Genomic DNA, 24,380 nt, shown 5'->3' with positions numbered 1-24,380 from the left:
AAAGTTGTCATTGATGTAAGAAAAAAGAGTGAAAAGCTTATTGCAAAAAAAGTAAATGGTAAATGAAGGTCATTAAATCTAATTATATTAACCAAATCTGATCCAATTCCATCTTAATCCATTTAAGATATTTGATTTTCTGCAACTTGAAATTGAACACGACATTTGTGCTTGTTCTCCAAACAAAATGATAATTGATACTCGAATCTTATTTAAATCACTTAGAAAATAATCATGCTATATAGTCTTGTATGTTTTGTTCATGTATCAATTAATCCCAAATTTAGCTGAATAATCATTAAAAATCTTAACCTTGGTATATAGGGAAAGTGTATAGTCAAAGAATTTTCAATGAGAAGTGATATGTCTATCAACACTAACACTAAAGATACATTGAAATTTGCATTGTAATGTAAGAAAAACACTCAAGTGTCCAGGTGTATCACATGTCATAGTTGTTTATCAAATTCCCTTTAACTTAATTATATTATATCTATCCATCAAAATAATCAAGGATTAAGATCAAGGATAGAGAACCATAGTTTAGTCAATAATGCAACTACTAAGTATGCTTAATAACTAATTTTTAAGCCAGAATTATGTTTTTAGTATTGTTATTAAACTCAACTCAACCTGACAGATCAGTCAGGACTCGGCTAACCCACTTCTAGCTTGGGATAGATCTAAGAAACAATCACCATATAATTGACCTAGTCAACTTGATCAAAACCCAGTGTCTTTAAAAAATAAAAATTAAAATGACATCATTTTAAAGTGTCAAATCATCATTCTAGAATTCTTAAAGGGCATCTCAATCTTTTTTATATATATTTTTGTATTGTAGAATTACTTGGATACCCTTAAAAAAACTTATTATGGTCTAGGGGTATTTTTGGTATTTTACTTTTTAAGCACAATGTAATGACTCTATTGCCATTTAAATTAAACTTCTCAAAGCATGGCTACAAAGGCTTATTTAGAATTTTATAACGGTTTTTTCATAATAATTATTTGGTCATAGGAGTAATGTGATATTGTGATAATAAAAATAAAAAAAATGAAAAAGTTGTATAGCATATGTCAGCTGCCTTGGGGAAATACGTGCAACTGACTCTAGTGTTAGAGAACGTTGTTCCACCATGTCATTCGATTTGTCTCGGTGTTTTTTTCCTTTTTAGACAGCGTGTGCATTGTGATTCCATCCGGTTTGTGCCAATTTAGTTTTATTCTTTCCTTCATTTCTCTCTCCTTCACTTTGATTTGTGTTTCCCCCCTAAAAAATTTCACAACAACCCTTCAATCTCTCCTCCACCTCAATTTAGTCCATGTTCTTTTAATTATATTTTTTTATTTGAAGAAATTATTTTAAATTGGAAATTATTTTTTATTTCATCCTTCTTAAGTTTTTTCATCTCTCAGATTTGGTTCCTATTATTTGTATTTTTATTTTTTTAGATGATTTATAAATTTGATTTTTTTATTTCATCCTCCTTGATTTTTTGTTCTGTCATGTTTGGTCATCATTTCTTTTATTGTTATTTTTTTACTTTGATAAGTTTTTTATACTGATTGTTTTTTATCCTTTAATATTAAATTGTTTGGGAATTGGGTTTCTAGATTGAGCTCGGGTATGAGATTTCACGAGTTATGATTTTGAAAGATTAACTCGTGTTTAAAAGATTTATTTGGGTTCGCTTGGTATTTCATGTTATTAAATTAGGGTTGTTGTTATATATATATATATAATTTATTAAATTATGGTTCACTTGTTTTTTTTGCTTTCGGCCTTCAATATTTAGTTCATTATAATTAGGCTTCTTAATTTATTTCGATATAGATTTTATGGTTGTATCACAATCTCATACCTCACATCACGAGTTTCGTAAGGTAACCATGATTGGTCCGAGTCAATCAAATATGCTGTCATCTCAATATTTTTTCTAAAAATATATGTCATCCAATCTACTATCATTTAAGTATTTTAAAAGTATTTTGGCTAGTATAAATTCAAAATTTTGATTTCCTAATATTTTTACATTTTTTTAAGGTTGGAAAAAAAGATTTGACCTACGGCATAACAAGGAAAAAAAACATTAGTTAAGCTATATTATTGGATTAGTATGGAGGATATATATAGACCACTCACACTTGAGAAAGATAATTGTTTTTTATTAACACAATAGGTTGGGTTAGTTTATAAACTAAACTTTTCTAAAATATTTTTTTTTTGTTTTAAAAAAATAAAATCTTTGAAAAAATAAGATGAGGATGACGAAGGTAATATAAAAAACAAAATTAATTGAACTCTGTATATTTCAAACATATAAATTCATTTTTTTTATTAATTGAATGAACACTATAATTATATTAAATTAAACTAGAGAATTAGTTCTACACAACTTATGAAAAATTTAATAGGTGACAATTGTCTTCTAACAATGGACTTCCCTTTTATCATACTCATGTTATGCACTTGCAAATTAATATCATGCTACATTATTTAATATTTTTTTCTTTGATTTTAATAGTCAAAATATCTTCTAATCACTTTTCTTAAATCAAATCCTAACCAAGCCACCCGCAGATAACTTAATATATTCACAATAATTCTTAAATCAATGACGAAATTGACAAGAATTTCGATAGATAAATATTTTTATACTGCAAGATTGATTTATTTTTATATTGAATCAATATATGCATTTTTCAACAAAAATAAACTTTAATGAAATGGTGATCTAGCGGTTAAGACACTGTTATATTCCTGCAAGGGTAAGAACACAAGTTTGATCCCTAGAAAACGTATTTATTAGAAGGAACAACTATGAACCTCGAACAGGATTTGTCTCACCCTTTAAAAGAATGTGAGGATACCCGGATATAAAAAAAACATTAAAATCGGTGGCATGAACCTAGAAAGCAGGCTTATATGAAACATATATAACAACCTTAATTTGGGTCCCAAATTTCCTATTTCGAGACCATAGAAAAGGTCTCCACATTTGGTGTTGTTAGCTTATACTCTTCAATTCTATTTTACATGTTCTCAGTAAAGAGTGGTGATATTTTTTTATTTTTTTTAATCATAAAGAGCAGTGATAATTGAATGAGGAAAACTTACCATTCCTTGAAAATATCATAATTGTAAAATATGACTCAATTTGATTGATTGATCCGTAAATTTCAAGGCCGGTATTTTATTTGTGTTGGAGACTTGTATAGTGTTTGAGATTGTAATGTATAATATTTTTTAAAAATATTTTTTATTTAAAAATATATTAAAATAAATATTTTATATATTTTTATATTAATACATTAAAATCATTGAAAATCACAAAAAAAAACCATCAATTTAATGTTTTTTTCATACTAAACATGCTTTTAAAACATAATTTTAACTATAAAAACAAACTTTATCTTTATAGTTGAACATGATAAAACATTGATTCTGACAAAACCCATTTAACCTATTTGAGTTTTTTGTTTTTTTGATAAAAACATAATCAAGTCAACAACAACCAAGAAAAAAAATAAAATATTATTGTTTTAATTAAAATAGTTCACTCGATGATACCCTTTAATGAATTAGATATGAGAAGAAAAAAAAATTCTCATTTGCGTGATGCTGTGTATGAGAAAAATTACTGATAGGGAGCTACGATGCCATAGTCCAATGTCCAGTATCGAAACATAGGCTCAAAACCCCATTCAAGTACTGGATAATTTGTCCAACATGTTTGGGCTTAGAGCCTCCGATTGCCTGTTGGGGATGAAGAGGATCTCTGAATTTTATTGGCCTCAGCTTGCAAATGAGAGAGGAGATTGGACTTCTTGCATGCTATATTTGTGTTTGTTAATTTTTGTAGTTATAATTTTAAAAAAATAAGTTTTAAACAAATTATTGTTAGTTGTGATTAGTTGAATTTAAATACGTGTTTGATAAAAATTATGATTGAAGTTTATGTGTAGCAAAAAATATATATAAAATGTTTGATGGAAGTGTGGTTGCTGTTGCTTTTTAAAGTGTATTTTTACTTGGAAATGTATCAAAATAATATTTTTTTTTATTTTTTTAAAAATATTTTTGATATCAGCGCATCAAAATGATCTGAAAAAATAAAAAATATATCAATTTGAAGCAAAGAAAAAATAAAAAAATTTCAAATCTTTTCAAAAACGCTTTTGAAACGCAAAAACAAATAGTGTTTTACAAAACTCAGTTAAAAAGCATATAAAAACTGCTTCACAAAATCTGCATTTCAAACTCAGTTTTTTAGTGGCTCCTATAGTACAAAATACAATTTAGTTTGTTACCAAATACTTTGCTGTATTTGTTTCACCACAAACACAAAAATTAGTGAAAAACAAACACAACCTAACCATTAAATTCACGATAAAACATAATCTAACAGTACCGAAATGGATTCACAAAAAATTACTCATTTTTTGCTTTTTGGAAAGAAAATTACTCTAGTTTTTAGTTATAATTCAAAACTATTTCTTATCAAATTTTTAACTTAAGCTTAAAATATATTTGGTAGAAATTTCATTTTCAAAAAATTACTAAACTCACCTTGTAGCATAGTTATTTAAATTGGGTTGATATAATCTGCTTATTCGAGATCTAACTGCTGTATGAGTTACTTGACTTTTTTTTTTTAGTTTTTTTTTTAAATAATATTGTTTAATTTTTCTTTTAAATATTTTTTTTTATCCAAAACAATATTAATTTTGTTTTAGACAAAAAATAAATAAGAATTAATAGAGCCAGGTTAACCCATGGATCTGCAGATTAACCCGGCAATTAATGTATGACCCAAGCCTTTATACCTTGTCATTGCCCATGTAAATTATCAATTTGCAGACTTGTAAAAATAATCCATTCAATAGGGGTTTAAGGCATGTCTCTACAAAACCCTCATCTCACCTGAGACAAGACAGAAACTTCAACACAGTAACCTACCACCTGCTATCATCAACCTGATACTTAAACATGTTCACTCGCTCCCCAACAACCAAAAAGTTATTCTTTTTCTTTCGTTCACACAAATCCCACTTCTCCACTAACATTGTTGGTGAAAAACCAGTCCTTGTAAGTCCTTTTTTCCCTTTCATTTTGTCAGTTTTGTTGTCTTGTTCTTTGATGAGTTTATTCTAGTGATTGTATTTTTGTTTCTATTTGGATAGGTGAGAGATTTTATACATTCTGCACTATATGATCCAAAACATGGGTACTTCTCTCAAAGATCAAGGTCCGTTGGAGTTCTTGAGAGAAGCATTAGGTTCAATCAACTTGAAGGTATTGTTGATGATTTGCGATTGAAATCTTATTTTTTGTGATTTCTGATATGGGATTCATGAAAAATTTTAAATCTTTTTTTCCGATGATAACAATTTTGCAATGAAGGTTTTTTTTTTAATTAAAAAAACTGGGTCTGGCTCCTTATGTGTGGCAATGCATAAATTCTGCTGAAACAATAAATTAATGAACAAACTAAAATCTCGGTTATGTTTCTTAGACAATGCATGTGCAGGAGGTCGTGTCGTGTCGTGATAAATGCTTGGGAGAAGTAGCTTGCTGGGTGTAGATTAGCTGCACTGCAAAGCAAAAAATGAATCTATTGGCAGGAAATTTTGGCTCATACAGAAGATGATAGGAGTAAAATTTCTATAAATTGGATTTGTTAGGAGAGCCAAAGATCATTTTTCATAAATGAATTGGTGAAAAGATGTATCACCCAATGAAAAATTAGAATTTAAAAGCATGACGCATAAAGCTTATTGAGTTAATGGCCTTATTACTTTCGGAGCTGTAATGGTATGCTGGGTATATGCTTCATGATGCACCAGTCATGTGTTTTCGTGACTTTGACACAAGCCAAATTTTTTTGTTTGAGTAAGTTAGTGCTTTTGATTTTCAGACTTTAGCATTGATTATTCATAGTCTGAATTTGTTTTGAGTACCCTGGACTATCATACTTTTACAGACTGAAATTTATACTTGGCTTTAATACGGCAGTGAGTAGAAATTTCAGACTGTCACTAGTTCTTTTGGAGTAATTTTGCTAAAATTTGTTTTTGAGCATCTTTGTTTGCATGTTACAGGAAGAAAAGCTTATATGAACCACTTGGATAAAATTTACAAGAGGAGTGACATCTCATGGTTTACTCCAGTAGAGCTTTTTAAGGTAATCTCCCTCCACGCCCCTCACTGCAAAATGAGAAATTCTGAATTTTTTCAATTAAGAAAATCAGGGTTCAAGCGGTTTTTTCATCGTCATTTCATTCACATAACTGACAAGAATCTGCTATTACTTTCTCATTTGGAATTAGCTAGAGTTTATGAAGGATTAAATAATGTCTCTTTGTATCTATTTTCTTGCTTTTCTTTTCTTTCATCATCCACCCTTTAATTCGAGATCTTGATTATCTGTTTTCACAAGCCTTTTAATTTGAAGATTCATCATAATGGTTATAGTAAATCTTACTTGAAAAAAATGGAAAGAAATTTTTTTTGTCTAATGACTTTCTTGTTTTCTCATGTTCTGAACCTCTCCTTCCTTCTAGCCTTGGTATGCCCATGGAATTGCTGAAGCCATAATGCGTACATCACAACTTTCTGTTCCACTACAAGTAAGCTCCATATCCCTCTCAAATTGCAGACAGTTCATTTATTTATTTATTCTGAGTTTTAATAATTGTCTTCTGTGATTTGATTTTTAAAAGCATTCTGATTTATATCATTGTCCAGTATTTGAAGAGAAAGATTAAAGGCATGGGTTGCTCGGTCTAACTGATTTTCTATCATGAATTGATCACTGCATCTGAAGTAATCTGTATGTAGATGGAACATCTAGGCCCATATTTTTCTTCTATAAACTTAATGGTCTTGAGAGAAAGATCTCAGGTTGCAATTATACAACACACAGTTATGCTGAAAGCACACCTAACCATTCCCTTCCCTCTGTCCAAACATAGTGTTAGGTTCAATAGATTTACTTGAACTTTCTTTATTCTTTAGCTTCTGGTTACAGAAAACTGATATGTTGGACATTGCCTATGCTGGGACTTTTTTCTATTCATATGAATTATTGCTCTCATGTCAGATTTTGGATTTATGAATTTGATCTGGCAATGATAGCAGAGATCCAATTGTTATCTAATTTCTGGTTTCCATTGATGCCTTGAGTTCTGCATGACAAACATATTCTCTGAAATTTGATCCTGCTGTTTTATAACGTGCACTCAGATATATGAAATTGGTGGTGGATCAGGAATTTGTGCAAAGGGCATTCTAGACTACATAATGTTGAATGCACCTGCCAGAATATACAACAACATGACTTACACGTATGTGGGTTTACCATCCCTTTGTCTATCATGGAACGAGTAAAATTCTCATATTTTAACTTCAAGTTTATGCATGCCCGTGATATCTATCTTATTTACTAGCTTTCACAGGATTGTGGATATCTTGTTCTAAGTTACATTTCATTTGGTGCAGCTCAGTGGAAATCAGTCCCTCTCTGGCTGAAATACAAAAAGAAACTGTAGGAGAAGTTCGTAGTCACTTGTCAAAGTTTAGAGTAGAATGTCGTGATGCTGCTGACAGGAGTGGATGGGGTATGATTCCTTGAATTTTTTAACTTATTTATTATTTCTTCATTATTCCCACTGTGGGATTGGAATATGGACTGAAGATCTATACTTTAAATCCACTGGATGGGTCCAGCCCTTCTCCAGTAACCCTCTTCCCTTGGTAATCTTTAGTGAGACTTGGACACGCACCACACTGTCCATAATTTTTGAGGGGTTGAGGTGAACACTATGATTCACTCAAGATTGAATGATTTTATCAAGAAAATGTATGGAACATGGTAACTCTGAGGACCATATAAAAATGTTCCTTTTCCCATTCTCAAAAAGTAAAATTATTCTCCTCTTTTCTGCTCGGCTGTTCATTCCTGAGTCAATCAAACATCCTACTGTCAACACTGATCTCTGACTCCTTTCAACTATAAATCATTTTGCCATTTGTTTTTCCTGCATATCGCTGTCTCTGGCTGAGACACTGATTTTAGTTTGTCTTTCTAACAGGGGATATCAAGCAACAACCATGTTGGGTGATCATGCTGGAGGTATTTTTATCTTAAGTTGTTCTTAGGGTGACAAGTTGTTGCTATTAAGCCAGTGGTGCAAGTTATTCCCCAAAATCAAGTATTTAGAGATGCATGACATTCTGCTAGTGTTTTCTAGTTCCTACCTACATATTCTGATGGTTAAGATCGCATGTTTTGACCAAATTGATGCATGGGACTGTGATAAAGAATTGAAGCAATGTCACGAGGAGCATATTGACATGCCTGTTCTTTTAAGCATGAGGTCGCATATCAAACCATTTAAATACAAGAGCAGGTAGCTGCTCATAGCATTTTTCTGATTACTAGGAAAATAAAAAATCTAATGAAGCATGTAAGATGTATACAAAGATTAGTTTGTTATTATGCTCTTAAACTATACCTTTGGTCTTCCTTACAACTTCTTCTTAACCAATATGATATAGGTAGCAAAAGATTGTTCTCTTTCCTTTTCTTCAGCTTCTTACCAAAATCTTGATGCTGATTGCAAATTATGCTAACGAAGATGAAAAGTTGTTGGTCGATGAGTCTCTGCACCTTTTGATAAATACCCTTATCCATGGGTTTCTTATTGTCATCTTTTGTCCCCAAAAAAATAATAAAATCTATACATTATTTCTTGCAGGTTCTCGATAATCTTCCACATGATCTTGTCTATTCAGAAAATCAGGTTTTCCCATGGAAAGAAGTATGGGTTGAGAAGCAACATGATAAGTAAGCAGCAGTGTGTGATTGGTATCCCAAAATTCCTCCCTTCACATTGCATTCACTGTTTCTAGTATCGTGCAAATCTCTTTAGTAGTTAACTTTGATCCTCTATTGATATACTTGGGATGGTATAAATGACTTGTAATTTAAAAGGAGAGGAAAGGGTTAATTAGCTATGTAGTTGGTTCATGCACCTTACTTGTGGCAAATTGCTGGGGCTTGATGAGAATCTTGCATTAAAATCCACTAGGTTGGTTAATTCTAAGAAATATAATTGTGGGAGGCTTAGAATGTTAAAAGCTTCATAACAACTACAGAAGAACTTCTTTTATATTTGTCAGCTGTGGGACAAATTGCATCTGATCCTTGCTTGCTCGTGTTTTCTGCATAAGCAGGGAATCACTCTTTGAGCTGTACAAGCCACTAGAAGACCCATTAATTAAGCGTTGTGTTGAGATCGTGGAACTGGGCAAAAATCAGTCCGTGTCAATAGCAAAAAGTGTTTGGTCTAAGGTCTTCCCAAAACCTCGAAGATGTTGGCTCCCAACTGGTTGCTTGGTAAGGAATCAATAACTCTACCTTCCATGTCCATGATTTAGATAAGAAAAAGAAGCTTTCTGCTATATGAAATTTACTTCCAACAATGATATTTGTTTGAACATGCAGAAACTGCTAGATGTGTTACATGAGGTATTACCAAGGATGTCCTTAATTGCTTCAGACTTTAGTTACCTACCTGATGTGAGTATACCTGGTGAAAGGGCTCCTTTAGTTTCAACCAAGGTATGTTCTTTCTCATATAACACAGTAACTTCTTTGTATATTGTAATTTTATGGTATAACGTCAATACATGGAATGTGAAAGGATCTGATGTTGGTTTTGGAATTGGAGGGGCCATTTATGCATGGTCATAGAGATGATTTACCTTGTTCATATCTTGATTTGCAGAAAGATGGCCGCAGCTTAGATTACAACAGTTATCTGGACACAAAGGTGCTTTCCCCCCCACATTTTGTCTTGTTTCATGTTTATAGGAAATGCCTTGCATGATCTCATGTATAGTGCTGGAATTTTCATAGTCACTTCACAACCAATGAATAGTCAATCATAAACTTGCTAGTCCTGGTCCATGGGACACAGCCAATGAAGGTAAGTTAACAAATAATTTTGCTATGGCTTTGTGGATCTCTTGTGCTCTAAGATACAGTTGACAACACAGTTCTAAATATAGATCACCACAAACCAAAGGTTACCTTACTACAGGACTTGGAAATCCAATTAACTCAATGGATTCCTAGAAAAAGGCTAATTTTCATACTACTTGCGGATGCTATGTTTGCCTTGCTAGATTCCTTAAAATGTAGGAAGGTTGGCTAGAAATTTCTTGTAAAAGCACTAGGCCCTCTCAGCTCATAGATACATATAGATTGCTGTGAAAAGCTGTATTCAATGGAAGTCATATGTATGGCTTGGAGGGACGTCCTTTCTATTTGATGAGTTACAACGTCAAATCCAAGTCATGTCGCATACCACTACTTTGATTGAGTTGTCTCAGGGAAAAAGTGAAATTCATTCTTCCTTGGTTAATTCCCTATCCACAATCATCATAATTCTTGCCTCATCATCTTTTAAATTTTGAAACCAATTTTTGAGGGTCCTGTCCCCCTTTTTGTTCCAACTTTCATTGCAATGCAACCAAAGGTGTCAAGCTTATCCTATACAGTTGAAACCTCTGAAGGGAGAGCCTCAGCATAAAATTTGAAACTGTTTTATTTATTTATTCCTTTCTGAGCCTCAGCATAAAATTTGCAACTGCTTTATTTATTTATTTATTTATTTTCGTGGCCTCGTTAGTCTTTGGCCTATGGGCTTCAGCCCAAGTGAGGGTATACTGGGTTTAGTGACTAGGATTTAGCTTTAAATGTCACCAGAAAACAATTTCATTAAGTAAACAAATAGAAAGAGGAGAAACCTTTGATAAATTGCAATTGAAAGTGCTACAAATCAGTGAGTTTTGTAGGTGTCCAGGTGGCAATAACTCTTGGGGTGTAATACTTAACTAATCTGATGTACTGAGCTCTTGCATTTTTTATGAACACCGAGCACATTCACAGTTACTGTTCAACAGAAAGGCATTGAATCAATGGTCATATTTGCTCTTTCCGAGGTTATTCTTGTTTTCCAAATTCCAATGGTGCTTTAGTTGAACTCTGAGAAATTCAAGGTGTTGTAGGGTGATGCTGATATTTTTTTTCCCACGGACTTTTGGCTTTTGGAACGAATGGACCATTACTGCTCTGGGTGGATGAAACCGCATGGGGATAACTCAACCAAGCAAGGGAAGAAGAGGCGAACACTAGTGGTAAGTCTATTCTTTTAGGAGTAGTGCTGTCTATTTGCAGAGACATAATATTCTTGTTTAAAAGAGGGGTCATTAAAGTGATCAACTATAAACTATATACCTACTACCTTGCAAAGCTAACTATCAATATTAAGGAAGTGCCTTACTGCATTACGTTTTAAGATTAAAATTAAACAAATACAACAGTTACCTCTATGTTGGTATGTCCATGTGCCTAATTGGATTCAATGATATGTTAATAGCCCATTACTTACAAGATGTATAGGAAGAGGTAAAAATGGATGACAATGAGATTTTTTCTGACCTGAATGATGATAAAACTGTTTAAAGCGATGTGGTATGCTAACTGCACTAGAGAACAGAATAGATGTCATATACCGTTTCTTTTCATGTCTAGCTGAAGTTTATTATATCTTGTGTAGCTCGATACATCAGCATTCATGGAAGAGTTTGGTTTGCCCTCCAAGACGAGAACCAAGGATGGATACAACCCACTTCTGGATGATTTCAAGAATACCAAATTTTATCTTAGTGTCCCAACTCATAACATAAAATAGGCAGTCTGCAAATCGAATTTCCAAAAGATGATTTATAAGGACACATCAGGTTGACGAGGACCTTGTACAGTCTTGATTGCATCATCTGAAGAGAAATGAGGTCTATAAACCAAGAGATTTGGAGGCCATTTAAATGGTGATGATCTATGTGAAGCACTTTTTGCCTTGTTATGCAGTCACGTGTTTGAATTTTGCAGAGCCATTTAAAACTCAATACATTCAAACAATTGTTCTGGGATGTCTATTTGCAACTGGGGACTGCAAGCACTTTTTGCCTTGTTATGCAGTCATATGTAGTGGAATTGTGTAGAGCCATTTAAAACTAAATACAGTCAAACAATTGTTCTGGGATGTCTATTCTCCAAGGAGGAAACTCCACGGTGCAACTGGACTACATGTGCTGAAGCTGAGAAAGGGAGGTTTGCTGATTGGAACCAAAACACCAGAAGCTCCGATGCAAGTAATTTGAATTTAAATTTTTTCTCCTGTTATCCCAAATTTCATACCTTTTTCCCCCCCAATAAATGGCCCTAAATTATATTTGTTATTTCCATTACAATAACTACATTAGAGTTTCTGGCATGATTTCTCTTTGCTTTGTGAATCAATCTGCATGTTAGAATTTGTGGTGGCTTGTATGCTCAGACCAGAATGTCCAGTCGCAGCGTGCAGCAAGCAAAGACCAAGGCTTGCTTTCCTTGTGTCAAGATATATCCTCAACCTGATTGACAGAATCATGCTTTATATTCTTGCTTAGAACCTTACCTTGCTGCTACCACTGCCTTTGCCCACCAACCTTTTTCTTTGTTCAGAGCACAAACACTTTCCATTCCAATCACACAAACTTAATTGTTCATTGCTCTGTTGGAAGAAACAAATAATCTGCATTCTAGAAATACAAGAAAGAATAGAAGCAAATAGAGAGAGACCCTATCAATTGTATAGGGTCCCCTGCTACTTTCTGTTATGCCAGTATTCATGGCACATGTTTATCAATAAAATTTTTATAAAAATATTATAATCAATTCCAATAAATTTTTTTTGAATAAAATCATGCATATGTAACGTGCATACATAATATACAAATGTGAATACAAATATATTCAAAGCTCCATTAAAGTTTATCATGATTATAGTTTTTTAAAATATTTTTTTTTAAGATTTGTTTTTGGATATACGTGAGGCAAATATTATAAATATAGACATGAATAAAATTTTATTTTTTTCTAAACAGTTAAAGATAACATAAGAAAATAATTAAGCGTCCCTTACACGATAGAGTGATGCATGGATTAAAAACACCTTTGGTTTGGCGTCGGTGACCATTATTTTCTCTTTTTTTTTTCTCTCTACTCCTCAAATTCAGTGCCAGTCCTTTTAAAATTTCAGATCAATCCCTTTAATTTTTTTTCTTCACATTTGATCCTTGTCCTTTTCATTACTATTTTATTTTTATTTTGAATAAGTTATAAATTTAATAATACTTTTTAATTTCATCCATTTTTATTTTTTAATCTTTCAAATCGACCCTCATTCTTTTGATTACTTTTTTAATATTTTTTAATTTCATTCCATTTTATTTTTTAATCTTTCAAATTTAGTCTCCATTATCTTGATTGCTATTTATTTTATCTGAGATAATTTTTTATATTGTTTTTTTTTTTTTTTACAATTTCATCTTTATTTGGGATCCCCATTCTTTTTATTGCTATCGTTTTTTCTTTGACAAGTTTTTTAAAATGATTTTTTTTCATGATTTCATCATTCAAAATTAAATTGGTTGTGAATTAAACCCGTGTCCCTAATGTTTTTACCGTTTTTTAGAGTTTAGAGTTTTTTTTTTTTGTATGGTTTGTCTTCTATGGATTAGTATTGAGTTCATGACCAGTCACAGGTTTCAAAGGTTAACGTGACTTGACTTTTTTTAAAATTGATTTATTTTAATTTTATCATTCAACATTTAATTTATTTGAAATCGATCTTCATATCATTTTTTTTCTTTTCCTTTTTATTGAGTTACGCTAATCATGTGCTCATGGTTGCGGGGTTTGCAAGTTAATTCAAGTTGACTCAGATTTTTTTCTATTGCTATGAGGTTAGTTTCAGGTTCATAACTAGAGTCATCGGTTTCAAATATTAACATAGATTGACTTTTTTCGTAGTTTTTTTAAAATTAATTTATTTCAATTTTATCATTTAATATTTGATTTATTGGAAATTGGTATTCGTACTTTTCTTTTCTTTCCTTTCTATTGAGTTATCTCGATCATGTGCCCATCATTGCAGGGTTTGTGGGTTAACCTGGATTGACTCATTTTTTTCATTGCTTATATTAAATATATTTTTTCATTTTTATCCTTTAACATTGAGTTGTTTGATGGTTGAACTTCATAATTTTATTCATTTTTCTTTTGAATGTGATCACCCTGGTATCATGATTGGGTCAGATATTTTGTATCTTGACTTGGGTGAGCTCGGAATATTATTATTTCTTTTGAATGTGATCACCCTGGTATCACTGACTCTTTTTTTAATTATTATTATTTTTTAATTTTCATCCTTCAATATTTTATTTGCTAGAGATCGAGTTTCACCTTTTATTTGTAGAATTATCAATAAACTATGTAAATAACCTAACAAATATTTTATGGGTTAGTGAGATAGGGTTAGACTCAAGACAAGATATGGTTATGTCAAATATAGTAGCTAAAAAAAGCTATAATTTTTTATTTGATTATTGGATTAGATTTAAATTTTTTCATGAGATTCTCGAGACCTAATTCTATTAGAGACACTTTGTCAATCCATTCGCTACATGAATTTTCTCAAATTAGGCTAGGATTTATTATTTTTCTAGATTTGATGTTTTATTTCAAATTTTCTATTATTTTTCTTCATGTTTTAGAATCAATGATTTTATTAATTAGTAGAGTTGGATTTTTCTAACCTGTTTAAAGAAGTTATAAACCTCATAAAAAGCTAGACTACATTAGACTTTATTTTTAGAGAATAAAACTTTGAATTTAGAATTCTTGTCTGCAATTCTTTGCCTTTGTTTTGCTATTGTTCTTTGTTTGTGCTTCTTCCTGCATCACCTGCACCCTGAGACTACCAAGCCGGGCGGTTCTCTAAAAAACCACTTCAAAGGATATATGAAACAAGATAGCTGCTTGCATCTAAATAGGTTGTTCTTTCATCTAGTTATCGCTATTAATGAAAGACTTGCTGGTTAATTCTTCCAAGCTCTGAATGCTCAGCTTCTTTGCCCAGCTAACCCTTTTTGAAGTGTCAGCTCCTGGACCGAAGTTGCCATACTCGGCAAATGTTATATGGTTCCTGCAAATTATGTGAACATAGAAGCCACTAATTAAACACATTTCCATCCCTAACAACATAATTTAGGCATATTTGTTTAATTTATACAGGAACCAAGCTGGGTAGATAGATATGATTTGTGAGCTTAGAAAGCGTGCTCATGGCCAACAAAGTTCCAGGCGGAATAAGACCCTAGAATATAACATTGCATCCCTTGAACAGAAACCCATTTGCATCATTTGGATTCGTTCTTCCTTGTGCTGGAATAAACCCTCCAAGTGCTTGTATAGAGCAATCCTACAAATAATGAAAGGATACGAACTGATCAAAAACAACAATATTAACTTAAGTGGCCTATGATTTAGAGACATGGAACTTGGTTAAAACGTACTACTTCTATGTTGTTGAAGTAAAAGGTATACCTCATAAATAGATTGGCCACTTACAAAGATGAAATCAACAGCACCCTGTATGCTGCAACGCTTGAAGTAATGCCTGCCTCCATCATCCAACAGTGTGTTTTGCACCCCTGCAAAGCCACATTGGTAAAATGCAGTCTTGTCGCCGGTTACCATTGCAGCTACTGCTGGCACCTTGGGTTGTTATTATGTGGAAAATTATTGGAGTTCTGCAAAACGAACGAACAATATCATCAGTTACGAAAATTTAAAAGAAAATGAAAGTAGATTTCCCTGACTGACGGACAATCTGGAAACGCGTAAAAGAGAGATTCTTTTCTTTTCTTAGACAATCATGATTATGTTAAGATTATCGATCACTTACCACAAAGGTCATGCTTCTAACTACAATATAATCTGCTAAAGACATTTAAGTAGCGCTTTGTGCTGTTGAATAATGCTCATCCCAAACAATCCTAGTCCTCCCTTTTCCCTCTCCTTTGAGAATGATATATGGTTTGTTATAAAGGATCTTAACCTTCTCCTTAGACAATACACAAAATAGTTATGTAGACTAAGAGAGAAATTACTGTTCATCCATGCATAAACAGAAGCGTGTAATTGTCTAGCAGAAAATATATTACCAATACGTTCCAGCCCTTATGTAGATACAAACCCAATTCTTATTCTCTGATGGAATGGAATCAATGGCAGATTGTACACTAGAAAAGTTTTCATGGCCTGACTGATCAACAAGGAGTGTTTTGTAAGGCAATGCCTTTCTGTTAGGATCATACTTCTTACTACCATATCTTTGGAAGTTTCATTGGCTAATCCTAATCGAAAACTGCACAGCATGAGAGCAAAACATGAGCATGAACACCATGGAAGAAACATCTTGATGGAGAAAAGTGCTGAGAAAACTTGCGTGTAAGATACAAAAAGGTTAAACCATGAGAAAACAAAGTGTATCAAAATAAATTGTTTTATACATTCTTGGCTAGTCTTTAAAAAGATATCAAAGTTTTGAAGATTTTGGAGGGGAAAAGGGAAAGCCACAAGTGTGTTTATGGAATTAGAATCAATAAATGGAAAGGTACAGGAATAGTGAAAAAGATGGGGGTGGCATTTCGAGGTCCCCAAAAACCCAACACTATAGCAGCAAGGAATTCCTTGTGAAGATTTGATATCCGCAAGTAAACGATGCTAGATCTCTCGTTTGCGGGGTGATCATTTAGCAAGATCAACGATTTTCCCTAATTGGCATAATAAACGTTACTAACAAAGGAGTCAAGCAACAACTGGCCGACTTTTAAATCCCATAAATATCCAATGATTGGCTAAGAAAGGAGTAATTGCCACATGAAATAGTAAGAAAATGTTGTTTCAGTACAGATAGCATTGCTCGTGATCAGGACTGGCCCATGTCACTGGGAGTTCAAAGCAAGGACAGTGGATACAGAGCTCCATCTGAGTTTTCATGGTAATCCCCCTTCAATGTTCCACTTAAAACATTTTCCTGGACATCTTGTTTAGGGAGCATTGGAACTTTAACTCCTTTATGATCCTGAATTCCTGCTCTTAATCATTTCTTGTTTTCCCAGTCAAACCCATTAAACATCCAAGAGCTAAATGCTCCATAAATTTTTCAGGATATGCAAAACACCAAGGGGGATAAAGGAAGGTTCAAAATATTATATATCTAAACTGAAATGCCAAACCATGTTCCAATAAAACTGTTGATAAAGTTAATTCACTCGAACAGAAATTGTCAAAAAAGAAAACAGTCTGGGATGCAAAAACAATATTCTCAGAGTTTCTCATTCACTAGCAACCTTCTCTCCAATCAATATTTGAGTGGAGCAATGATGTCTAGCTGGGGACCAAGCTTCTCCTCTGCAGTCTTCTCAGCCTTAACCCTCAGTTTTGCCAGCTGCTTCTTTCTCTCATAGATCAACTGGGCTCTTTCCTTTCTCTTCATCTCAAGCTCCTGCAGGGAAGAACAGGTCAGAAAAAGGTGCCTCACAAAAAAACTCGATGACCAGTGTTTATTGACGAAGGCAAATTATTGCCAGTAAAATCATGCAATACGTTGTACAATAGCTGGCATCCTTAGAAGTTAATAACTAAATGGAAGACTACATCAAATATCGCAGATAGAAACACCATTGGTGGCAAATTGCGATCATTGTCCAGCATATGACAATAACAGCCATCACTGCACTGTACAATTTAAAGTACAAAGAAAAACAGGGGAAGGGATTCTAATTGTTAACCTAAATACAGTTTGATGAAATATTTAAATAGGTAGCATCCAACTATGGGAGAATATGGTAAGTGGGCAGCAAAAATGAAAGAGGAAGGAATTAGGTAGCCAATTCATACCTTGATGGTATCATAGTGGTTCCATCCAACCTCAGATGAAAGCTGTCCTAACAAGCAATACTTGTGTCCAGGCTGGAGCCTCAAAACCCTGATTAATCCAAAACATAGAAAGAATAAGCATCCAGCTACATGAACCACAAAACACATAGTTCTCACATAAGATCCTTCTAAGAAGACTCACTTGAGAGCATCAGGGATCACCATCCTCTTTGTCTTATCATATGGAGGAGGAACACCCTCAAAAACCTTCAAACGAGCAAGAGCAGCCTCTCCACGCTTGGTCTTGTGAGGAATCATCCTTCAAACAAAATAAATTTTAGATCATCGATAAAACCAAAACAGCATGGAGACACTAAAGTTGTAACTTGGACTACCAAAAACATTGCAAGATGCAAATGCGAATAAAACAAAAACATAAAAACAACTATCAACAATCATCTAATTCCAGAAGATGGGGCACTTCCCCTATAAAGACAACCTCAACGGCACAAACATCATTTCAAACGCTAAAATTCATTCGCAAAAACTTGACACTTTCTCTACGGTAATCAACTTAAAAGTTCTTATTCCTCAAACGCACATCCAAACTATTATCCACTCACAACTAAGTCACCTGTTTGTTCTCAATAAAAAAAACCTTCAGCATCAAAGAGTAGTAACTTCAATAATAAACCCTAATATACTGTAAATCTTTATGGCTTCAGGACCCTCAACTGTTAAAGCTTAAAATTTTCCGTGCTTAGTAAAATAAGGATCATCAATGTTTAAACTTTAATTATACATCTCTAAAGATGCTAACATCTCACAAATCACAACATGGGTTATCCTCTAACAATCCAAATATCACCTTCTATAACTAACCAAACCAAAACAACCCAACAAAAAACCAAACTTTCTCAACAAAACTCAAATTTTAATAAATAAAAAACTAACCCTCTAATGGTACGCCAGAGAATCTTGGAAGGAGCCCTGAAGTGAATAGGACCATGAGAAGGCTTAGTGTTCATGCGTTTCCTCAAGAACCTTAGGTACTTCATTTTCTGCCTTACTAAACCACCAGAGATACAAATCTCTTCACACCTAACAACAACAACTTTCTGCCCATTTAGTAGCTCTTTAGCAAGTATTGATGCAAGCCTGCCTAGCATATGATGCCTTGCATCAACAACAATTCTTTTTGCACAGATCCCTGACCCAGACACCATTGTGGCTGTGTGTCTCTCTGCTTTCTCTGGCTGAGCGGCTCGTGTGAGGGAGGTGAGAAAAGAGAAGGCCTTTAGGGTTTTTGTGTTTGTAGGTTTGAGAGGGTTTTATATGGGGTGGTTTTTTTATGGACTTTAGAGAGTTGGGCCTTAAGGTTTTGTATTTTGGGGTTGGGCTCTATATATTTAGCCAGCCCATGATGATTGATGTTATGGAAATAGTAATTAACCAAAAACTGAAAAGGAGTTTTAGTCTTCCCCTCATGGAACATTGTTACTTTGAAATAGTAATTTGTTATTTTTATTCCTTCATTTTTTCAATCGAATACATTTTATTATATTATTTTTAATATTATATTATTTTTAGTTGAGTTATGTTATTCTCATATATCGTAAATTTAGCAGGTTAATTTGATTAATTTAGATTTTTTTAATTAATTTTTTTTTCAATTTTATCCTTTAATATTGAGTTGATTAAGAATTAGACTTCATAATTTTTTTTGTTTGCTTTTTATTAGGTTATTTTGGTTTCATAACCCGGGAATAATGCTTAACGGGTTAACCCGATTAACTCGAGTTTTCTTTTTATTTTTCTTAATTAACTTTTTTTTCAATTTTATCCTTTAATATTGGGTTGATTTGGAATTATAATTCATGATTTTTTTTTTGTTTACTTTCTATTAGGTTCTTTCGGTCTCATGACCCATGAATAGTGCTTAACAAGTTAACCTGAGTTGACTCGGGTTGTTTTTTGTGTTTTTTTTAATCGAGTTTTTTCTTTCTTTCCAATTTCATCATTGGGTCAATTGGGAATTGCATTTCATAATCTGTTTTGATTTGCTTTTTATAGAGATATTTTGATCTCATGATCAAGGTTGTGGATTTTTGGCATTTTAACCCCAATTAAATCGAGTCATTTTTTAAATTTTCTTCTAAGATGTTATCTCGGTCACGAGTTATTCAACATTGGATATGGTTTTTATTGAGTTATTCTTATCTCATGACCTAGATCGCGGGTTTGACGGGTTAACCTAGTTGACTTATTGTTTTTCCTTTTTATTGACTTTTTTTTCTTTCAATTTCATCATTTAATATTGTATTTAATTGAAAAACATGCCTTATGATTTGTGTTGGTTTGCTTTTAATTAGGTTATCTAAGCCTCATGACCTAGGAATAGTGCTTAACGGGTTAACACGAGTTGACTTTGCTCATTTTTATAGCATTTTTTAAATTAAAATCTTTACAAATTTTATCGTTTAACATTGGGTCTGACAAATTGTTTGGAAATTGAGCTTTATAGTTTGTTTTGATTTTCTTTTTATGAGTTTATCTCAATCTCATTATCTAAGTTATGGATTTGACAAGTTATCCTGGGTTAAATAAAGTTGTTTTTTTTTCTTTTTAAGAGATTATCTCGGTGTCATAACCTAGATCATGAGTTTGGTGGATTGACTCATGTTGTTTTTTATGTCATTTTTTTAATTAATTTTTGTTTTTAATCTCACTAGTCATTATTCAACATTGAACTAATTGAGAATTGGACTTCGTAATTTGTTTTCTATAAGATTATCTTGGTTTTATGACTCAGGTTACGGGTTTGACAGGTTAACTCGGGTCACTTTTTTAGGTCCTTTATTTAATTGATTTTTTTTTCATTATCATCCTTTAATATTGGGTTGATTGAGAATTAGGCTTCATACTTTGTTTTGATCTGCTTTCTATTGGGTTATCATAGTCTCATAACTTAAGTCGTGGATTTGACATGTTGATCCAAGTTGACTCAAGTTAATCCAATATATTGCTATCTTAATATTAAAAAAATATCATTTTGATTTTTTTTATTCAAATTACATTTTTACAGGTCATCTGAGTTGCTTTTATTCCCTCAAAGTCAACTGAGTTACATCGAGTTAACCCCCACACAATTTATTTATTTTTACACTAGAAAAAAAATTAGCAACATTTGAACATTTTTTTATATTCAAGAAAAATTTGACCAAAACCTTGTTGAAACACAACCCCCAATTAACCCAAAAAATAGACTTGAATCGACCTTAAAATCTTCCACTTCATCTTCCACCAGCTTTTGTTAACACTCCATCCACTCTAGAAGGTTGAATTTCTGAGCACTCAATATTTTGAAGAGAAATTTGACCAGACCCACAGTGTAGCACGGGTCAATGATCTAGTTACTAAAAATCTAAAAGTCATGGCTTTTTTACCATGCACACACCACTGTTCACCCTTTCACATTTTACTGTGGAACTACAGTTCAAGATTTTGCTTTGTTTTCAATTCAATCCTCAAACTTTTTTTGGGTTAATTGCATCCTTTTTTAGCCAAGTTAAAAGCAAATTGAATCAAATTTATTGAATAAGGACAAAATTGAAAGACAGGGGATCAAATTAGAAAATGTTTCGTAAATGGATAATGGTTTCAAAGTTCACACAAAAGTTTAATTTAGTCCTCACACTTTAAAAACAATATATAATTGGTCCCTCAATATTTTTCCGATTTAATTTTGGTTCAAAAGTTTTTGTTATCTTTTTAGTTCCTAGTTTGAGAGAGGAGAGAGAGCGATTACCGGATTTTGATGGAAAAGAGAAAAAATGTTGTTGATGCTAATCCCGACCATCAAAATGGTCTATCTTTGAGTCAAATGGTTTCATTTAATGAGAAAAGTTCATATTAGGTGCTTGTTTTTACCTTGAAAGTGCCTTAAAAATATAAATTTAAGCTCAGGTAGTTTTTTTATTTCAGGTTTTGGGGTGGTGTTTTAGGTATTTTGAAGCCGCAAATAGGTTTATCAAGGTTCTTAATGTGTTTTCTAGTTGTTTTAAGTAACAAAATAGATTGAAAAATAGGTTTTAGAGTAAAAAAGTTAGACAATGCATTGTCTACCATAACATGTTTTTTTTATTTTAAATTAGGGTGGATGATATATCATCCTGCAATAAAAAAAATAAAAGTCCAGTTGCGCCTGACGTTTTTATTTTTTTATAAAGTATATTTTTTCTATTTTTTAAATAAATTCTTTTTTATCTATTTTTTTAAAAATTATTTTCTTATTTATATTTAAAATAATACTCCTTCTCTCTTTTATTTGGTTAATATAGCCTCTTTTAAATGATGATTTTTTTATAGTTTTTTTATATGTATTTAATTTTTGAAAAGATTATTCTAATTCATCTATAATTGTTTTTAGTTTTTATATAAAAGAAATTAGATAACATTTCTAATATGTGTAACCTTACATAATTTTTTTTATTTTTTTATTCAATCAATTTCATGTGTATTTGTTTATATTATTGTTTGATTAAATGAAAATTTGATTTTGATAAACAAAGTCATTCAACACAACGGGGTAAAAGGCCCATGTTGCGATGTCAAATATCTTGATCTATATATATCTATTAATTTTCTATTTTTATCTTCATTTATTGTTAATGATTTTCTTTTTACATACATTGTTCTTGATTTATTTGATTATATTGATGCATAAGCTTTTTTATTCAAACTTATTTTTTTTATGTACAAATACACGTTGAAAAAGCCTACATATTTAATTTATATATATATATATATATATATATATATAATTTATTTAACTCACGACGTAGTGCGGGTAAAATAGCTTTTTGTGGGTATTTGTTTTAATCCAATGATACTTGCATTTGATTTTGTTACAAGGCCTATTAAATCTTTTCTCTAAGTGGTAAGATGATCTAAATTATTGATCAAATTCAACTCAATTTTTTACCTTTCAATTTTGTAATTTGAATCCCTCAAACTATCAAGTTAAATCAATGCACCATCTTTATTAAAGATTAAAAAAACATTTTCTCAGAAAATAACACACTTCTTTGTTATTTGTTTTTTTTAAAAAAAAAAATCTAATGAAAGTAGTGCCTTACTTTAACATAATAGTTTGAAGGATCAATCTCAAAAGGTTAGAGATTAAATTAAATTTGATCAAAATTCAAAGGTTATTTTATTGAAGTTGAGTTTGTATATCAAATCTAAATCTTTTCATAACTAGATCTTAGGAAGACTATTTAATAATTAAAAAATAGGTTGAACTAATACATTATACATTGACTCACCACCTTCTCATATTAAAATTCACAATGATAACATTGAAACAAGTTCGTTTATTCACCAAACCAAAGAAAAAAACAAAAAGAAATAAAAGTATATAAATTGTGGTTTCGGGCCTTGGGTTTGGGATTTTGAGCTCGTTCTAAACAAAAAAGATAAAAAAAGCATCAATGGTGGATAACTTTCAAATTACAACTAATTTATGGGATACAAGCAAATAAAGCATTTTCCCAATTGTCTTTTTTGCTAATAGTATGAACCTTTTGTCTTGAAAGTTCTAAGTTCGAATTCACAAGAATAAAAAAATCAAACACCAAGAAGTGAGAACATTTCTAAGAACAAGGTGGATTTTAACACTTAAAAGGGCCAAAATGTTACAGTTTATTTTAGGGTGATCATTTCATTAGGATTTGTTTCAAAACATTTCTAATGACAAGGTGGACTTTTACTTTGTGAAATTGCTTTCTCTAAGTTTCAATATTGATGCAACCCAAACTACACCAAATGATTCATTAGAAGTTTCAATTGGGCCAATTACAAGATCAATGACAAAATTCAAAGATCCATTCAATAGGCTTATTTAGAGTACTTGGGTTAAGATCAATTTCAAATAGGTTATATCTTAAATAATTGATGATCAGACCTTAGTCAATCTAATCTATGTGCAAGAGGGGCTTGATCCATCTACAACATAAGCCTAATTATTTTATAATGGTGGGCTAATTAATTTTGGCATTAGAGGTGGTTTTGAGCTTATTTTTTTCTAATATACAATTTTACTCTAACAAACATAAGTTTTGATTCGACTGTTGGATCGAGTTGAAATTTTACCAGTAGTTTCCAAATGTCTTATTCTATATTAGGTTAAAACTTTAAAGCAATTAGACATCAAGAAGGCCTTGCTACAAGGTCTAGAAGCTACTATGCGAGAACTGTATTAGTTTCCTAGTTGATTTATGATTCTTTTTCTTATTTTATTTAGAACTCTTTTCTTATTTTCTTAGCATTATTTAGGAAGTTTTACCTAGTATAAATAGGGTTACTTATCTTATATTTTATTTAAAAAATTAATAAGAGATAGATTGATTATTCAAAAATAAAACTTATATGTAAGAGTTTGCTTTAACTCTTGGTTTATCAAGGGACTCCCCTGACTTATTGAAGAATTAACCAAGCTTCGTGTTGTATTTTATGCTATTCATTCACGTCTCTTTA

At 31.9% G+C, this 24,380-nt stretch overlaps 3 protein-coding genes across 3 annotated transcripts; 1 reads left to right on the top strand and 2 right to left on the bottom strand.

The window, feature by feature from the left end:
• Window positions 1-4,855: 4,855 nt before the first annotated feature.
• LOC7461666 (protein arginine methyltransferase NDUFAF7 homolog, mitochondrial) lies at window positions 4,856-12,313 on the top strand. The gene is made up of 13 exons (XM_002298662.4): window positions 4,856-5,092; window positions 5,188-5,299; window positions 6,106-6,188; window positions 6,568-6,633; window positions 7,250-7,350; window positions 7,505-7,623; window positions 8,098-8,138; window positions 8,764-8,852; window positions 9,242-9,404; window positions 9,513-9,629; window positions 9,796-9,840; window positions 11,081-11,209; window positions 11,632-12,313. Exons 1-13 carry the CDS (start codon window positions 4,994-4,996, stop codon window positions 11,764-11,766), a joined length of 1,299 nt encoding a protein of 432 aa, XP_002298698.3. The 5' UTR covers window positions 4,856-4,993; the 3' UTR covers window positions 11,767-12,313.
• A 2,650-nt stretch (window positions 12,314-14,963) lies between these two features.
• On the bottom strand, window positions 14,964-15,656 carry LOC18095226 (probable pectinesterase 29). The gene is made up of 3 exons (XM_024586344.1): window positions 15,504-15,656; window positions 15,308-15,378; window positions 14,964-15,102 (listed from the first exon to the last, which is right to left on the bottom strand). The coding sequence occupies exons 1-3, from the start codon at window positions 15,654-15,656 to the stop codon at window positions 14,964-14,966; spliced, it is 363 nt and encodes a 120-aa protein (XP_024442112.1).
• A 1,498-nt stretch (window positions 15,657-17,154) lies between these two features.
• On the bottom strand, window positions 17,155-19,159 carry LOC18095225 (60S ribosomal protein L13a-2). The gene is made up of 4 exons (XM_006369737.3): window positions 18,798-19,159; window positions 18,046-18,162; window positions 17,865-17,952; window positions 17,155-17,469 (listed from the first exon to the last, which is right to left on the bottom strand). Exons 1-4 carry the CDS (start codon window positions 19,067-19,069, stop codon window positions 17,326-17,328), a joined length of 621 nt encoding a protein of 206 aa, XP_006369799.1. The 5' UTR covers window positions 19,070-19,159; the 3' UTR covers window positions 17,155-17,325.
• Window positions 19,160-24,380: the final 5,221 nt, after the last annotated feature.

Source organism: Populus trichocarpa, chromosome 1, assembly GCF_000002775.5.
Source record: "Populus trichocarpa isolate Nisqually-1 chromosome 1, P.trichocarpa_v4.1, whole genome shotgun sequence".
NCBI classification, from domain to species: Eukaryota; Viridiplantae; Streptophyta; class Magnoliopsida; order Malpighiales; family Salicaceae; genus Populus; species Populus trichocarpa.
Note: the sequence above shows the minus strand (reverse complement) of the source record. Positions and strands in the feature narration are given on the sequence as shown.

Coding starts and splice junctions, on each gene's coding strand:
- LOC7461666 (XM_002298662.4), top strand. CDS start 4,994: ATGTTCACTCGCTCCCCAACAACCAAAAAGTTATTCTTTTTCTTTCGT. Junction 6,189..6,567: donor CTCCAGTAGAGCTTTTTAAG/GTAATCTCCCTC, acceptor CCTTCCTTCTAG/CCTTGGTATGCCCATGGAAT. Junction 8,853..9,241: donor GTTGAGAAGCAACATGATAA/GTAAGCAGCAGT, acceptor CTGCATAAGCAG/GGAATCACTCTTTGAGCTGT.
- LOC18095226 (XM_024586344.1), bottom strand. CDS start 15,656: ATGGTAACCGGCGACAAGACTGCATTTTACCAATGTGGCTTTGCAGGG. Junction 15,379..15,503: donor GTGGCCAATCTATTTATGAG/GTATACCTTTTA, acceptor CATTATTTGTAG/GATTGCTCTATACAAGCACT. Junction 15,103..15,307: donor AATCCAAATGATGCAAATGG/GTTTCTGTTCAA, acceptor CATAATTTGCAG/GAACCATATAACATTTGCCG.
- LOC18095225 (XM_006369737.3), bottom strand. CDS start 19,069: ATGGTGTCTGGGTCAGGGATCTGTGCAAAAAGAATTGTTGTTGATGCA. Junction 18,163..18,797: donor CTCTGGCGTACCATTAGAGG/GTTAGTTTTTTA, acceptor TTTTGTTTGAAG/GATGATTCCTCACAAGACCA. Junction 17,953..18,045: donor GTGATCCCTGATGCTCTCAA/GTGAGTCTTCTT, acceptor TGGATTAATCAG/GGTTTTGAGGCTCCAGCCTG.